This window comes from Vulpes lagopus, chromosome 1 (genome assembly GCF_018345385.1).
Source record: "Vulpes lagopus strain Blue_001 chromosome 1, ASM1834538v1, whole genome shotgun sequence".
NCBI lineage: Eukaryota > Metazoa > Chordata > Mammalia > Carnivora > Canidae > Vulpes > Vulpes lagopus.
The window spans coordinates 166,210,742-166,230,024 of NC_054824.1; the positions used below are offsets into that span (position 1 = coordinate 166,210,742).

At 36.5% G+C, this 19,283-nt stretch overlaps 1 protein-coding gene across 5 annotated transcripts in view; it reads right to left on the reverse strand.

The window, feature by feature from the left end:
• Window positions 1-19,283, reverse strand: part of PLA2G4A (phospholipase A2 group IVA) — a 151,813-nt gene that overhangs the window by 26,275 nt on the left and 106,255 nt on the right. For all 5 annotated transcript variants that reach the window (XM_041725655.1, XM_041725629.1, XM_041725646.1 and 2 more), the window contains 4 exons: window positions 13,947-14,084; window positions 13,766-13,858; window positions 9,544-9,615; window positions 3,428-3,670 (listed from right to left, as the gene is read on the reverse strand). In XM_041725655.1, coding sequence (XP_041581589.1) covers window positions 3,428-3,670; window positions 9,544-9,615; window positions 13,766-13,858; window positions 13,947-14,084 — 546 coding nt within the window. The remainder of the gene's footprint in view (window positions 1-3,427; window positions 3,671-9,543; window positions 9,616-13,765; window positions 13,859-13,946; window positions 14,085-19,283) is intronic.

The following is a 19,283-nucleotide window of genomic DNA, read 5'->3' on the forward strand; positions in this document are numbered from 1 at the left end:
GTTTGATAAATGACACTACGGAAGAACATCCTCCCATAGCTCAAAACATACAGGGTTTCTAAACCTGTAAATGAGTTAATCAGGTTCTTTGGTAGGTGTGGAAACATGTTGTGTTTTATAATGATGTACCATCTCCTTAAAGCAGCTCCCCTGTGGGCATTTGCAATGGTCATTTTATATAAATACCTCACACAGATTCAATATATGATGTACAAAATGTTTGGATGTTTGTGTATTGAACTCTGGCCTAAATCAACGCATGCCTCGATTTTTAAAATTCCAGATGTTATGTGTCACAGTAAGTAACGTAAACACAAAAGTAAACAGGAAAGAAGTCACATAAATAATAGACAGCGCCTCCTAGTTTCTAAAGGTATACAACTATTTTGAAATAAACAAACAAGAGGAATTACCTCATCTTATTATTCTTCTTATTTTCAAATGATTGTCTGCAAGGTGTGCATAGTAGGCACAATGACTGCACTATTTTTTTCTCAATTTAGGTTGAGAGATTGTTTTAATTCTAAAATACTCAAATTTTACTTGGTACAAATGAAATCACCATAGGGTCAACTAAAATGTAAGATTTTCCTACACTAAAATGTAAGATTTTCTTAATATCTAGATAAGATAAAAATCTCTATTTCTATTTTGCATGGGGGTACAAAAATAAGAGATATAACCTTAACATTTTAATTAAATTGCAGTATTTTCAACTGTATAATAAATCAAGTTTTTAAAACAGATTATTATTTATTTATTTATTTATTTATTTATTTATTTATTTATTTATTTTAGAGAGAGAGAGAGAGAGAGAGAGAGCACACAAGTAGGGGGTGGGGCAGAAGCAGAGGGAGAGAGGCTGACTCTCTACTCAGTGTGGAACCTGATGTGGGGGGTCTACCCCAGGACCCTCAGATTGTGACTTGGCTCAACCGACTGAGCCACCTAGGCACCCCTTTATAATAAACAGTTTTGATGAAGATTTTATGAACCATAATGATTACAGTTTATGATAAATCTTTTAACTTTTAATTACATATACATGGTTAATCTAAAACTTGGAAATAATCAGGAGACAGCGTCTAAGTAAAGAACTGTCTGAGAGAGCACTAATTGATTTAGTAAATCTGGTCTAAGATGCAGTCATTTTTGGCAATGTTAGTTTGTAAATTATATATCTGAATGAACTCATCACTGACCTGGCTGGATTCTTGACTAAATCGATTTTAGTAAATTCTTGACTAAAATCAATATCCCATATACATTTTTTTCAACTAGATAAATACAGAGTGAGTGAAATAGAATTTTTATGAGCTATAACACTAGGAAATAAAATTTAAGGTTCTTTCCAACAATTTTAGGCTCATGCATTCCGAAATAGGTCAACAAAAGAATTTTTAATTGATGTAATACCGTATTTTGAGACGATTACATTTTCTACTTGCTCATTTTACTTTATGAGAACTGTCCATGAGTCTTCTCACACTACATATATACTCACATATATATGGCTTAGAATTCAAATTTAACTAGGCCTGCTGTATTTGATCTAGCAACTCAAACACCTCTGAACCTACATAAAGTATTGCAAAACCACCAGGGAGTTGTTAAACTGTGGAGTGCAGAATGCATGCTGTGCAAATCACAGGAGCTATGCTGGGTAATTCGATCAAAGTAATAACATAAAACAGATGTAATATAGTACACAGAAAGGAAACTTCCATTTGACATCAGCAAAACAATGACTAACAAAGCTTTGGGGAAGGGAGTGTAGCAGAAAGGAAAAGCTTCGGAGCAACACTGAGGTCTGTGACCCCATTCTAGCTCAGCTAAGAAATTGTAGGCAGTGAGAATGACTCTCTTTGATCATTCTTTTTTCTAAAGTAAAATAACTAAAGATTCTTTTCAGTTCTAAATGATCTTTGAGACCAAGTTTTTTTTAACAGCCATCATCATTCATCAATGAAGGCTCAGTTTCTAAGGAATATACATTTAATGCATATTCTAATCGCAGTAAGTATAATCACATGACACAAGACAAATAAGATCATTGATTAATGGGCAAGTGTTTTGTCTTTTTTTTTAAATTTTGGATGAATTTTAAAACAGATATTGACTTTATCACAAATGGACTTTTATCACTGCTAATATGAAAGGGTGTCATTTGCAGGTAAATAATCATACCATACCTCATATCCTAGACTTGGATGCCATAAACATAATGCAAAGTATAGTGAGTTTCTACTCCTCTTGTTTAAACAAGGTAACCTGCTTTTGCAATGTCCCCTAAGTTCAGACAACGAATGGGAACAGCACTACCAGAAACACCACCAAACCTAAAGCCACGTCCTAATTTTTCCAAATATTTTAGAGGCACGATGCTCCACCAAATAGTAGAAGAAAGGTTTTTGGAAAAATCCCACTTACATTTCTAGAGCATCCTGCTTTTGATGCCCTGAAGCAGAAATAAATGAGAAATGATATCTGGGCAGTGAACAGAAAAATGATGGCATGATGAAGTAGAAAGATTTAGATGTAAAAAAATGTAGGATCATTATAAGAAAGATTATTATGTATTGATTAGTCACCATGGCAAATTTAACTTTTAATTTGAAATATGCAGGGAACTGAAGAGGAAAGGGAATGATTCGTTGGAATTTGGCAACGTAACAGACACAGCAGTGAGTGGGCTCCTACCAGCTGGCCTTAAGAAAGTGACCTAACCTTTCTGAGAGCTAGAGGGACAGACTCAGTAGCCTCACAGACTCTGAGGCTGGTGAAGTCACCTCCCCTCGGAACCCTGGAATGCAGGCAACTCCTGTGCTGTGGCAGAGAGTCGGGCTGAGGACCACATCAACCAGGATTCTGAAAAGTGCTGGGTCTGCTAAGACCTGCCCTCTGCCAAGAGGAGAAACGCCCACAGAAAATTCAAAGGAGGAAATGAGACAGAGGCTACATTTCTGCCATTTCCACTGCCAGGCACGGTTGTGGGGGCGTTTGTGGGGGTGATTCTGAAGTGTTTTTGGAATCCTTCCTGGAAGATCAGCCCAGAGCTTGCTCTTCCAAGCCTTGGAACAACTTTGTCAACACCTGATTCCCTACTTCGAATCCCTCTCAGTTAAGCAAGGGAGAAGGCTTCCTGTTTTCTGAGTGAACCTTGTCCAATACAGAGAAGATCTAACATCCCCCCTTAGTGGTTCAGTGAAAAATTTCTATGCTGACATAACTATGCCATTTCCTGTCCAATGAATGTTTTTCTTCCCCAAAAAAACTCCCAGTAATTTGAAGCCCTTCACACACTAAATAGATGTTGCCGTACCTGAGCATAAATGGATAAGCATTGCTAAGAATCAAAAGGCTTCTCACTCGAAAGGAATAAAGATCTCCTGAATTAGCTTCCATGGATTATGTTTTGTGTGCTTACCTGCTACAGCCATATCCAATTCATCTTCATCCAACGATTCCTGTGTCATCAAGTCTTTCAGAGGAGACATTGGATAGGATGTATTGAGATTCAAGCCCAACATGAAGTTGTGCACCTTCCCAGCACGTCCTTCTCTGGTATTGAATAAAGTTGAATCACTCACCAAAGCCATTATCATACGATGAACCCAACTTGCTTGATTATCATTGTGATATTCCCTTTTAGCATCTTCATTTTCAGTGCCTAAGGATAAAGAACCAGAACATATAGATTCCCAAATCCATTAAAACAACAACAACAACAACAACAACAAAAACTTTGGATAAATACCTAGTAGTGCAATTGCTGGATCGTAGGGTAGTTCTATTTTTAACTTTTTAAGGAACCTCCATACTGTATGGTATAAGACGGTTCCCCTTTCCCCGCATCTTCGCCAACACCTATTGTTTCCTGAATTGTTAATTTTGGCCATTCTGACCGGTATGAGGTGCTATCTCATTATGGTTTTGATTTGTATTTCCCTGATGATGAAAAATGTTAAGCATTTTCTCATGTGTCTGTTGGCCATTCTAAAGGGCAGCTGCACCCCAATGTTTACCAATGTTTATAGCAGCAATGTTCGCAATAGGTGAACTACAGAAAGAGTCCAGATGTCCACTGACAGATGAATGGATAAAGAAGATGTGTCTGAGTGTGTGTGTGTGTGTGTGTGTGTGTATACACATACACAATACAATATTACTCAGTCATCAAAAGAATGAAATCTTGCCATTTGCAACAACATGGATGGAACTAGAGGGTATTATGCTAAGCAAAATAAGTCAAAGAAAGACAAGTCAGAGAAAGACAAATACCATATGATTTCACTCATATGTGGAATTTAAGAAACGAAACAGAGGAACATAGGGTAAAGGAAGGAAAAAATAAAATAAGATACAGAGGGAGGCAAATAATAAGTGACTCTTAACTACAGGAAACAAACTGAGGGTCACTGGAGGGGAGAGGCAATTGGGGATGGGGTAACTGGGGGATGGCCTTAAGGAGAGCATGTGATGTAATGAGCACTGGGTGTTATTTGCAACTGATGAATCACTAATTCTACCCCTGAAACTAATAATACACTATATGTTAACTAAATTGAATTTAAATAAAAAAATTTTTTAAAAATCTCTAGGTAATTGAATATTAAGGTTAATAGTGATGCTCTATGTCTTTTGATTTAACAAATATTTGTATAAATTAATACAGTAATATTTCAGTTAATCATTTTTTTTCTTAAATTGTTATTACTTTATCCTTTACCCACCATCAGTCTACAGGTTGTGTTCTTTTTTTTTTTTTTTTTTTAAGATTTTATTTATTTATTTGACACAGAGAGAGTGCAGAAGCAGGGGTAGTGGAAGGCAGAGGGAGAGGGAGAAGCAGACTCCTTGCTGAGCAGGAAGCCCGATGTGGGGCTTGATCCCAGGACCCCAGGATCATGATCTGAGTCCAAGACAGACACTTAATCGACTGAGCCACACAGGTACCCCTACAGGATGTGTTCTTGATGTGTTACTTGGTATATTCTTACATTTCCAGGCAAACTACTTTCCCCTTTCTGTCCTTTCCTTTTTTTTTTTACTCTGGCCACACACACACACACACACACACACACACACACACACAGGGAAATTCCACAGTAGCTAATCCTCCCTTCTTTATTACTAAGTTTTCTTCCCTCTCCTGTTTAGTAAACATCAGAAATCATGCAAACTGAGAACAGACAACTGAAGGGCTCAACACACATATTTGCTGCTCAGTAAACACTCTAGAAACAGTCATTTCATCCTTGCTTATAAAGTTTGGAATTTAAAACCGTGTAATTTAAACACATGCTTTAAAATGTCTTGAAATCCAACAATCTTCCAAAAGAAGCAGTTTTAAATGACTTCTCCCCTAAAACCTGTGCACACATCACGACCACTGGGAAGCGGCATCGTGCAGTTTTTTAGAACACTGGCTCCAGAATCAGACTGCCTGGATTTCAATCCTCTTTCCACTGCTTCTTAGTAACTCTTCTCAGCTTTCATGGACACCTCATGGTGCTGTTGTGAAGATTAATCGAGATAATGCATTCACGTATATCTCTTACAAAAATGCCTGGCCTGTATTAAATTCATAATAAAAACCAGGTAACAGTAGAGATGGTGGTGGCAGTGATAGCTGTATCATCATGATCAATACTATTCATTCATAATCCAAGTTGAGGAAGGTTGTGTGGTATAGTATAATTCCACTTGCCTGCATCCCTCTCTTCAGATTTCTGGCAACTCTATATAAATAGATATGTATATATATATATGCATCTGAGAAAAAGAAAGTCTATGTTCAAACTTCATAATTTCTCATAAATATTAACTAGACATACATAAAATCATAATAAATACTGATTTTTTTTTAGCTTCATAAGGATTAGCTTAATGAGCTGAGGAAATGAATGGACCTTTCAGTAACCAATTCAGGTGACTACATACTCACAAAAAAAACATACATTTTTCTACCTCACACTTCTCTAAAGCCAAATATGACAAAGAAAAACTCTCAAAGGACAAGTTGGGCTTTAAAGTGAATGATTTGGGGGCACCAGGGGAGCTCATTTGGTTAAGTGGCTGATTCTTGGTTTCAGCTCAGGTTGTAATGTCAGGGTCATGAGATTGAGCCTAGCATCAAGTTCCACACTTAACATAGCCCCTGCATGGGACTCTTCCTTTCTCGCCCTCTGGTCCTCCCCAGATGTGTGCGCACCCATGCACTCTCTCTATATATATTTTTTTTATTTTTTTTATTTTATTTTTTTTAAATTTTTTTAATTTATTTATGATAGTCACAGAGAGAGAGAGAGAGAGAGAGAGGCAGAGACACAGGCAGAGGGAGAAGCAGGCTCCATGCACCGGGAGCCTGATGTGGGACTCGATCCCGGGTCTCCAGGATCGCGCCCTGGGCCAAAGGCAGGCGCCAAACCGCTGCGCCACCCAGGGATCCCCACTCTCTCTATATATTAATAAATAAATCTTTTTAAAAAAATAAAGTGAATGATTTATATCCTCCAGTCACAAAGGATACAAAGATACCAATTATTTTCCAAAAATTTGGAGCTTCCTCCTATTCCTCCAACTCCCTCTCCTCTTCTTTTTCTTTCTTCTTCCTCTTCCTCCTCTTCCTTCTTTATCACCAACATAATTACCATTATCATCATCATTTTTGTTATTATTATTAAATAAACCCCACTTCTGTCCTAGACAGAGATCTTTCCTTACAAGATATTTGGAAATGGCACCATTTGTGGGACAAACCCAGCAGTCAATAGATAAATGATAATTGATGCTTTTTTAGTAATAATATAAGTAAATTTCTATTTGCATAGATTTTTACAACTTAAAGCTCTTTGTATGCATTTGCAAGTTGATAATTATAACAATTTTGTGAGAGCAGGTAAAATGATGCCAGCATAGATTTGCAAAAAACTAAAGTTAAAAATTCCTAAAGACCTTGCTCAAAATCATATGATGAAAAATGAAGAAGCTTCAAAAGAGAATGAGTAGACAAGCCACAAACTGGGAGAAAATATTTGTAAAAGACACATCCAATAAAAGACTATCATCCAAAATATACAAAGACCCCTCAGAATTCAACAATAAGACAACAAACAAACCAATTAAAAAATGGGCAAAAGAACTTAACAGATACCTCACCAAAGAGGACATAGAAATGGCAAGTAAGCAAAGATGCTCCACATCATGTGTCACCAGGGAAATAGAAATTAGAACAACAATGAGATAACACTACACACCAATTAGAAATGCCAAATCCTAAGCAATGACATCACTGAATGCTGGTGCGGATATGAAGCAACAAAAATATTCATACATGCTCATGGGAATGCAAAATAGTACAGCCACTTTGGAAGTTTCTTGCAAAACTAAATTTTACTTCCATCATATGATCCAACAATCATGTTTTTTAGTTTTTACCAATAGCAGCTTTATTCATAATTGACAAAACTTGGAAGCAAATAAGATGCCCTTCAATAGGTGAACGGATAAATAAATTGGTACATCTAGACAATGGAATGTTATTCAATGCTAAAAAAAAAAAAAGAAGAAGAAGAAGAAAAAGGAGGGGGTGGCTATCAAGCCATGAAAAGACATGGAGGAAACTCAAATGCATATTACTAAGTAAAAGAAGCCAATCTGATAATGCTATATATACCGTATGATACCAACAATCTGACATTTTGGAAAAGACAAAACTGTGGAGACAGTAAAAAGATCAGTGGTTGCTAGAGGTTGGGATGGGAGGGATAGAGGAATAAATAAACAGCACAGAGGGATGCTTCTGGCAGTGAAACTACTCTGTATGAAGCTATAATGGTAGATAAAGGTTACTCTACATTTGTGAAAACCTATAGAATATATGATGCCAAGAGTAAACCCTAAAGTTTGGACCTTGGGTGACAAGGATGTGTCGATGTAGTTTCATGGATTATAACAAACGCACAATTCTGATATAAGATGTTGAGGTGGAGGAGGCTCTGAGTGTGGGTGGGAGTGTGCAGGAAATCTACGGGAACTCTCTGGTCTTTTTGCTCAATTTTGTTGAGAATCTAAAACTACTCCAAAAAATTTTATTTAAGAGAAAAAAAAAGAATATTAAGAGCTAATAAGAAATCCCAAGAACATCCTAAATATAATTTTCCAATCTAGGGTGGTATTAAAACCAAAATAGGTATGTATGTTCAAAGGGCCTTTGAATTTCTTAGCCTTAAGATAACCAGAAGTGATCAAATGTACTGACCATCTATAGCAATTTCCTTAATAATTAACAAGCCATTATTATACCCACTTGACAGTCCCTATGTCAACACATATTAATTCTAGAAATGTTAGGCATATACTGTCTATCCCCTTTGTACTGGCTGGCACCCTTCATTAAAAGGAAATTAAAAAAAAAAAAAAGACCTGAATAACTAAAAAAATTAAAGTTAAAAATAAGAAGGAGCCAGAATTAGGACTGACTTTCCAGCATGAAACAGCAGGACAGTGGGTCAACAGGGACTGAAGAGGAGACCATGAGCAATGCTCAAATCTTGTGCCTGGTCGAAAATTTTGTGCCCAGGGAAGGGTTATTATTATTACTATTATTAATTTTACAAGAAACTACACGCTAGTCATGCTGTGAGCTTGTGTAGCTGCATTTCCCAGAGAAGGTACCTTCCCTCTAGTTTATACAAACTTATCTTATGAGGGAGTCACAGCCCAGCTGTGAAAAGAGAATTTTAATTTTAATGTTGATTCAGCAAGGATAAAACAGGCTTTTCCAATATCTACACCATGGCTGGAGGGATTCATGAAATTTAGAGCAAGAAAGCATCTAGTGTCTTCTAAAATCTAGATAATCATATTCAAACTGTCACAGGATGTTTACCCAGGGGTTAATTTGACCACCTAACATTTGCTACAAATATCCCCCTGATCCTCACCTTATCCCTGCCCAGGCTTCATCCCTGATACGGTGATCCACACCAAGCCAAAAACTGCCTTGTCAGAATGTGAAAGAACTCATTCACACTTATAAATAACATATACAATAAAAAGTTCTTCATAATTCTACCCCACTTCATCACTGATCTCTTCCTAAGAGGTGGATTGCTGACAATGGGATAAGGCTCAGTAATGAAGTGAGAATAATTTTTCACATGATACTTCATCAATAATAGGATTTTTAAGGATGAAATTTTAAGTTTTAAAGCCAAAGAAAAATGCTCCCATGTCACAATTTTCATGCCAAGAAGCCTGGCGCTCTAACTGGACTTAGAATTCGTTATTGCTACCATTCCAGTTTATTCTCCATTTGTTCCATGGATAATAGTTTGAGGTCTTAAAAAGAAAAACATAAGGGATATTTATGTGTTGCATATTTTATTACACACATAGTATCAATTCTTTCAGTGAACAGAAAGCTACAGTTCTATATTGCTCGGAGAGCAGAGATTACCATTAGCACCTTGAGTGAGAGAATCAGACACAACATGCATTTCTACACAAATGGACTTCTGCCAGAGCAGATCCTCTTACCTTTGGGTTCTTGTGTTTCATCATCGCTATCTGAGCTGTCATTACTCACAATATGCTCTGCGGTAATATTTTCTGTGGGGAAAAAAATCAAAACAGTTGAAGGATTTCAGGTGTCAAGACTCACAATTAAATTTACTGTAAGGAAGTAATCTCAGAAAAACCACCAAGTGAGATCTACCAAGTTCACTAGTGTTAATTTTGAACAATTTAGTCCCGAAATTCATAGTTCCACTAGTGTTTTCAAATTTCTCATTGAAAAACAAAATGTCTTAGGGCAGGAAAAATTAGTTTAAAGCTATTCATTCATGATTTAAAGGGAAAAAATGTTTATCTTAATCCTGACAAAAATAACTTGATTATAGGAGGCTCCTTTTTATATCAAAAAGGTATATATTTCTTCAATTAAATATGTTTAAGTGGTGTTTAGGAGGGTAAATGTAGGGTAAAACCAAAATCCACAGGGGAACTACAGAACAATTCCTTCAAAATGAATGAAAGCTACTAATATAAGGTATCTTTTGATTTTCAATAATCCTGAAAGTTGTTGAAATGTGCCTATTGGAGTCAAGAATTTGTACTTCCGGGGATCCCTGGGTGGCTCAGCAGTTTAGCGCCTGCCTTTGGCCCAGGGCGCGATCCTGGAGTCCTGGGATCGAGTCCCACGTCAGGCTCCCAGCATGGAGCCTGCTTCTCCCTCTGCCTCTCTCTCTCTCTCTCTCTCTCATAAATAAATAAAAAAATCTTAAAAAAAAAAAAGAATTTGTACTTCCTCAGAATATATTAAAAGGGTAATTATAAAAACCAAAATAGAAACAACAGATCCTTAACACTTAAAACAAAGATAAGAGTAAAATCCACATAATAACTCGTTTTTTTTTTCAAGTAAAAATTACCTAAACTATAGAGCATACAGATCATTCTTAACATCAGCATTTGTAGAAAAATCAAACTTTCTTTGGATACTTACATGAAACCACTTTCTCTACAATGAATTTTTTCTTTGATTAGTCAATAGAATTTTTTTTGGTCTTAAAAACACTGACTCTAAATTTATAATTTTCACTGATAGAGTCATTTTAAGGCTCTGAACTCAGAGAAACGGACTCTAAATTTATAATTTTCAGTGACACAGTAATTTGAGGGCTCCAAACTTAGAGAAATACATGTATAACACTTAGTTCCCCCATATTACTCTGCATATATTTATCATACTTGCGTAAATGTCATATATATGAACGACTGAGGGTATATAATGAAAGGGTTTTAAATGCTTGAGGTAGTCATTTTAATTTTAGATTTATTTAATTTTACTGGCATGGTTACATGTATGAAATTCAATAAAAGATCATGTTCTCGGCTTAATCTTCATTTCATTTCATGACTATTACAGAAAGTAGTTTTGTTGCGTAGAAGAGGGGTGGTGTTAAGAAATGATCTGCTCTAGGTTTCCTATACAGTAGATGTGTCTCTGGTCCTGTATGTATTTAGCAGAACAAAATTCTCTTTCTGCAAGTAAGTTTTTCTTCTCTCTCTCTTTTTGGGTCATTTTTGATACTATCATTTAAGAAAATGGTTCACAAAAAACAAGGTTCACCAAAATATTCTTTTATAAAGATATTTTCAAGAGATAGCTAAACATTTGAATGTATTTATTTTCCATCCCTATGGTATAACATTTGACTTCATCTGTTCAAGAGCACAGATTGTTCATATTCAGAATTCCTTGAGAATGTAAAGAATTTCATTTAGAGTTATCGGATTATGGTCCAATATACTATAATGTCTTTCTTCAGAAGGAAGGAAGCACATACAGAAACCACCTTTGAGCCTCCCTTTAAAAGGTAGACTTTGGGGAGCTGATGGATGAAAAGAGTCACCAGGCATCTTCAGATTCCCCTCAGTCACCTCTCTGGTCTCATTTCTGGAAACCCTTACCTCATCTGAGGTAACATGGATCCTTCTGGCTGCTGGGTCTCAAGTGCACAATATTCCCCCTTAGTCTGACACACAGGACAAGTGAATAAGCTGCCAAACCACGGGCCCCAAAGGAAACATCTCACAACAAAGAATATTCTGAAGATTATTTAGTATAAACACTCTCCTTTTCCTTGGCCTTCGGCCATTGTCTCGCCCACCTCAGATCTGTTATTTCAGCCCTATTCTCTTCCTGCCATAGGAGGAAAAAATAACAAGCCCCAGGTTTATCTGGATTATTCAACAGAGAGGAATCACAGAGAAACAAGTCCCGTAACAAGTGCTCCGTCTGTTCTTTATCCCTTTTCTTCTGAAATCTTTACAAAATTTTGAGAAGAGTTAGTGATTTCCATAAAATTAGAATGGAGAACAGGGTACTTATTCATGTGGGGTGTAACGTTCATTAAAAAAAGTCAAGTCAGAGCATTTCAGCAATATACTCTTGGCCTCATAGCTCCTCCTGAGAATGGGGCTCTGTAGCTCCAGCTGGAGCAGGCTCCAGAGTTCCATCTGCCTTGGCTGCTTGTTAACGGAGTGCCACTCAGAGGACAGGAGAAAGTTCAAGCACAAAGTGCTTTCTTTACTGTTTTTATTTTTATTTTAAAATCTTTGGCTCTAAGGCATTCGGAAGATCACTTCTTCACTACTTTATGAAGAACAACCCCCCCAAAATACAATTGATACTATTGAAGAAAATATTAAGGACTATGGAAAACTGTTGTTTGCTTAATGTGCAATAGCTAAAATAGCTTTTATTTTATTTTATTTTTTTTTATTTATGATAGTCACAGACAGAGAGAGAGAGAGGCAGAGACACAGGCAGAGGGAGAAGCAGGCTCCATGCACTGGGAGCCCGATGTGGGATTCGATCCCAGGTCTCCAGGATCGCGCCCTGGGCCAAAGGCAGGCGCCAAACCATTGCGCCACCCAGGGATCCCTAAAATGGCTTTTAAAGGAGGAATGATAACACTACTTATAAGCCACTTTGTAGTGTATTAATTAATGTTACAATTGTGTGTTTTTTTTTTTTCATATAAAGCTTACTTAAATCAATTGTCACTTCCTGAAAAAACTAAGGGCACCTTGTCAGAAAGAAAAGTCTACATTAAGTTTTTTACATGCAAGTATTCTTCAACTGAATTGATTGTTGAAAATGTCACTGATACTATTCTGTGAACTCTCCTCACACAGACGTGTGATGCTTCACAGACAGACGGGAGGTAGTTGGTAGGTCATGTGCTGATTATCTACAGGACCTGTCCTCAGTCACTGCTGGGTTGGTTCCAAATTCAGATTTAGCAATCACTGGTTCTTCCCACAGCCAGTCAAAATAGCCATAAGGAAGCAGCTGGCAAGGCATTTGGAAGACACCGAACATGTGTTTCATTTTGTTTGCTTTGAGTCAAATTTACTCAACCATGAAAACTGATGTTCCTGTCATTCATCTTACAATGAATGAAAACTGCTGGTCCTCAGTTCAGTCTGTCTACTTTTTCAAGTTTTGTAAATATTATTTTTTAATTTATTATGGGCCATTGAGTTTGACTTAAAGAAAATCATTAGTGTTCATTTACTAGATGGAATTTGAAATACTCCTTTTTGGTATGACTTAGCTATAGGAAGCCAACAGAATTCTAACAAGCTAGTATTTAAGGGGTAAATGAGCAGGCAAGCATGAATTTAGGTGTCATCCTGTGTTCAACTGCTGATGAATCTAATCTTTGAAAAGCAAATTCTATTTGATAAAAGGAATATTCTTGAATACAGATAGCATGTTTATATATATGATGACTAAGGGGAATGAAGATGCTCTAGTTAAAAATTCTTAGGAATCAATAGTTTTTATGAATTTCAAAACCTCAGTGTCAGAATAATACTTAAGAAGTAATATACAGGGATCCCTGGGTGGCGCAGCGGTTTGGCGCCTGCCTTTGGCCCAGGGCGCGATCCTGGAGACCCGGGATCGAATCCCACATCAGGCTCCTGGTGCATGGAGCCTGCTTCTCCCTCTGCCTGTGTCTCTGCCTCTCTCTCTCTCTCTGTATGACTATCATAAATAAAAAAAAAAAAAAAAGAAGTAATATACAGATGATTCCTAGGAAATATTTAAGTTGACTTAACCAAGTTATTGGTAACTTTAGTACAATTGCAATCTTAATGATGATTTAATTTACTAATTAAAATCAGGCATGTTAAAATTTATCAGTTTAGCACAAATATGATCAATAGAAACATGTTTTTACAATACCTAATTCTTCCTCCATTGTAGAACCTTTATTTTGTGAGCCAGACACTCCCAAGACTCTGTTGAACAATATAGAAAAGGCACTGCCCCACACACCTAAAACCAAGCAAGAATGGAGAATAACTTAGACTGCACCAAGATTTAAAACAGTCAAGCAAACAAATGGTAGTTTTTGATGACTTACCCATTAAGAAATGCAAGGGGTTTTCTTCATATTTCTTCACAACTGTTCCCATAAAAAATTTGCTTCCAAATAAGTCAGGAGCCATAAAAGTACCATATTTAGCCATGCCGATCTCATACGGACTGAATTCAACCCAATCTGAAAACATTTTTAAAAAGTGCAATCCATTAGTAGGAAAATACTACAGAAATGCACCCAAAGATCATTTCCAACAATGCCTTGATTATTTTCATTTATTTAAAATATTTTTTAAAAATTAACCAAATGTCTTTTATGTATATAGCACTGTATAGGGGGAAAAGAGCACTGGGGGAAAAGAGCTTATTGAGATGAAAATGCAAAAGGATCCCTTCCAATTTGTACAAACTGAACATCTTTTGCATTTAAAAGCTTCTTTCATGAAGTCCATCTTAATTCTAAAGAATGGAAAACAGAAAACTGCTAATTCAATTGTAAAATCCATGAAGGAGATAGAAGTTAAACTATGATAATGCAAGCAGACTATGAAAATGGAAGAAAGTGTTCTCCAACATTTGCCTTTTCTTCATCTTTCTTTAATTTTGCTTATTAACCATTATCCTGACTCAAGATTATAATGCAAAGTTCGTATGCTGAGTGTCTTAAGAACTACCTGCAATAGGGTCAAAAGGCATACGTTCTAGAAGTAGAGGCTATAGAGCCAGAGCCCTGGGTTCAAATCCCATTTTGCTGCTTACCAACTATGCAACCTTCGTTAGATTACTTGTGTTCTCCAAGTTTTAGTCCTCTAATCTACAGAGTATGAATAAAATCAGGAGATTGTAGAATTGTTTTGAAAATCTAATGAGTTAAGAAATGTAAACAACTCAGAAGAGGGCATAGCACATTTTAATCAGTCTACAAATGGTAGCTACTATTAGATTTCATGTATATCCACGGCTATCACTACATCTAATTAGGCATCCAAAAAGAATTCCCAGTTTCTGATTCCCACGTCCTACACTTGCTACTCTCAGTCCCCCTTGCCTCGTAAATGGTACTACTTTGCAGATAGTTATACCACTATTCAGACTTTATTCTTGACAGTTCTTTTCCCTTTTTATCCTCCATACAAAAACTCAAGTTCTATAGACTTTCTTACCAGATATGGTTAGAAACAGGCTGCTTACCCATTTCTCCACCATGGACCAACCAGCCATTTGTACCCTACTGGCACAAGTGCCATACTTTCTTCCCTGGATCTCCGCCATAGTCTTCTAAAACATCTCTTCTCTATTTCCCTATATTTTTGATACTCGGAGCAAGAATGAATTTTTAAAAATAGAAATCACAGCACACTAATGCCAGCTGAAAGATTTCTGATGACTTCCCATTACACTGAACATAAAAATATGGTCAACAAGGCTTCAAGATGGTCCGGCTGGTGCTCCCTGGCCTCACATCCTAACCAATCTCCCATAATGTTGGTCTTGCTCTTCTTTCCCCTTGAGCCACACAAGTCTTCTTAATGTTCCTCAAAGAGAAAGTTCAACGATACCTCCATGCTTTTATGCTCTCTATTACCTTATGTGATCACAAGGCTTGCTCCTTCTCAACCTTTAGTTCAAGATCCAGTTTTGTTGGCCACCCTCTGTAAAGTCTCACCACCATCCACTCTTGCCTAACCCATAACTCTCTGCTCTCCTTTATCCCCTCCCTTCCCTTCTGAAATTACTACATGTCTATCCAAACAATCCAAAATCCAAATGACTCGAAATTCCCCTAGCTTTTTTGTGCTATTCATTTGGCGGTAAAATCTGACCTGACTTCATTCAGCAGGAAAAGAAAGAGTCTTGAAATGATGCAAGACTTAGGTTTTATTTATCTCACTAAATATGAATATTGACACATTCTATTAAGGAAATTACTCTATTTGACTATGAAATCTGAACGGGAGGGTATTATATAATATATAACAGAGCTTTAAAATCTAAAATATTCTGAATTCTAAAACACCTATCCCCAACGTTTTAGAAAAGGGATTGTGGGTGTCTATTTATTGTTTACTCAGTGGCAGATCATAACATTCTACTTTCGTGAAGGAAGTTATGCAATCACATTTGGGATGAGAACACATTATAATTCATTTCAAATCAAAGCCAAGTGGCACACATACCTTTCATCGGAAAGTGGTATGCTTTATAATGATTTACATGGAGGTAGTGAGACATGACTAGCAATGAATCAGAGGCTGCTAGGAAAATTTCTGTATCACTACAAGTAATTTCCCATCTCTGAATTTCATCCCCTTATCTTGGGTACTGAAACAATAATTTCTCTAGTAATCTCTTCCTTATTAATGCTATGGTGCGTGCACACAGTAATTACAGACATTCTCAAGGTGAGATTGCTCTCTAGTCTTTACTGAAGGACTCACCATTCGAGTATGTGACTATTCCTTTTGCTGTTGACTCGTACATTTCAAACTTGAACCTCTCTCCTGTACCTCCATCTACTCATTTCCAACTTCCTGTTGCGCATTTAAGCTTAGACACAATGTCATCACATCCCACTATGCTTATCTGGAAAGGAACTCCTCACCCTTCCTCCCAGTCTATCTTACCTATTTCCGTAAGCCACACTATTAGAGCCCCAAAAAGGAATTTTTTAAACTGACATCACATCACTCCCTCACTAACAAAAGCAGAGTTATAGCGGTGCTTCCAGCTTCTTTCCTTGCTAATCTACCCATATGAATCACCAAAGTGCTTTTTTTTCCTCCCAAAACACTACTTAAAAAATTTATTGTCCTGCCCCCAAATATCAAAATATTTCCCATTTTCATTATAACTGAATAAAAAGATTTCTCCCTGGAATTCAGCTCTTTTTATAACTTGGCACTAATAATTTTCCCAAATGCACCATCCACCTTCACCCACTCATAATAAGGCCAGTTTCTTTTTACTGTTCTCAAAAACATACTTTGGGCTCCCCTTCTGAGTATTTTCTCATGGTATTTCACACAACAAGAATTATTCATCTCTCTTGATAGACCCGTGTATGTTCAAATGAAATCTGAGTTCCATTATCCATGTGAAGTCTTTATGACTGGACTAAATGTCTATGATATCTTACTCTCATGTCGGTTCTACACACTTTAATAGATCATAATATGCTATGTGTATGGCTCATTCATTTTTCATGTTTTATTTTTGTCTTGTTAATGGGATTATAACTTTCCTGAATACTATATATACAATACTATATAATACTATATATCTACTCTTATAGGATGTCAAAGAATTTAACATGATGTGGAGTTCTCTAAGTTGGGCTCAGTAAATGCAATTTACGGACCAATGGAAACGTAAAAATGAAAGCAATGTAGTAAGTGAAGGAGGCAAAAATTTGACAGTTTAAACATCTAATGTTTATTTGTTTAAAATCTTCAAAAGAAGAAAATGTTTAAAACTATTCTGAAGGGAAGAAAAACATTCTCTGATATTGTGAAACAAAGTTGATAAAACTTCTGTAAGCTAAGATAATTTGGTTCTTTGACATTTAAAAATATTATTCAGATAATATTGCAGCTATTTTCCCCCTGAATATCTATTTTTAATCTGAGCAAACTTTAAAGGAATGAAGTATAGACATGGCTCTTCCCCCACCTCCCCTCAATAACCCAAGCTACTTGAACCTTCATAACATAACACCTTTGAATATCTTATCTGGGTACAAGATCCATATAACTAATGCTTGATGGCTTTGTCCAACTCTGTTGGAAGACAGAGCTTTGAACCTCCTTATCGTAAAAGCTTCACAATGAAGGTTAATGGTGTATCTCTCATCTCAGTAACAATATCGTAGTTAGGCAGATGGCCCAAATCACACATCGAGGTCAGAAGGTTACTAGCTGAACATAAAACAGCCTTTCCCACTCTAGGGGAATCTAAAATGACTTGTTCCTTAATGATTATGATCAGATTTTCCATTGAGAATAGGCTACTGGCCTCAAAGTTCAGAATAAAGAATAAAAAAAGGTGACTATGAAAATGTCCTAACACTCTTAACGATAGTAGTGACACTATCATATTTTGTCTCTTTATGATGTGCCACCTTCTGCCTACTTCATGTGATTGTCTTAATAGTTTTGTAAGATAAATCTGATATTTACTAATACCATCTTTTTTTTTAAATAATGAAGAAAATAAAAATCAGAGAGATTAAATGGCCTACCTAAGGTATTTCAGCTTTAAAACAAGACTTTCAAATTAGTCTAGGGCTTGTTTGACCATATCATAATGCTTTTGGGGTAAAATGGCTTATTTGGCTATGCACATATTTGACAAGCATACTAGTAGGATTTATCAACCTATCTGCAAACATTCCAAGACCTCACAAAACAATAGCTATAGGAAAGCAAAAACAAAACAAAGTCAATTTCCTCATGGCACTTACTTTTCTTGTATGCAAAAATTTCAATTCTCTCTAAAAACATTACAATCAAGATCTTGCTCTTTATTACTGCTGAGCATGCCATGGTTATCCTAGACTCCTAATCTACGCCTTATCCTCATCCAATAATTAAATTTGCCTTTTATATAGAAAACCTATTTGTAGTTAAGATCCAGACCTCTGATTTCTCATATAAATTTCATAGAGCACTAAATTTTTAAGATTTACTTAACCTTAATTCGGGCCTGCCAGTGTTTTATGTACTTTGCATACTTCATATCATTTATCTATAGAAACACTATAGAAACACTATGACAGTCTCATCCTTATTTAACAGATGTGGAAACAGACTAACAGATGTCATGTAACTTAGTCACAGGAATAATGCATAGTAACTTCTTCCTTGTGCCTTAACTTCTTTAATAATTATGGTAAATTTCCTAGATTATAAGGTCTGATAGAACAGAGGCAATATACTGTGGTGGGGGAGGGGAGTTCATGCTTAGCACCTGGCATACTATATTTTCGATAGTCAGTAACCAGAGAAGCCAATATTTTAATAAAAAGAACAAAGGAAGGGTGCCTGGGTGGCTCAGTCAGTTAAGTGCCTGCCTTTAGCTCAGGTGATGATACCTGGTTCTTGGGATCGAGCCCAGCATTGGGCTCCCTGCTCCCTCTCCCTCTGTTTGCTACTCTCCCTGCTTGTGCGCATGTGCAGGCTCTCTCTCTCTCTCTCTCTCTCTCTTTCTCTCTGTCAAATAAATAAATAAATAAAATGTTTAAAAAAACACAAAGGATTTTTGAAAACAAGTCTCAGCTCTGCTACTTACTTCTGTGTGGCAATGTACAAATCATTTGATCTTTCTGAGGTTTTGTTTTTTTCTTCTATGAAGCACAGCTGAAAAGACCTCACTTCCTGAGTTG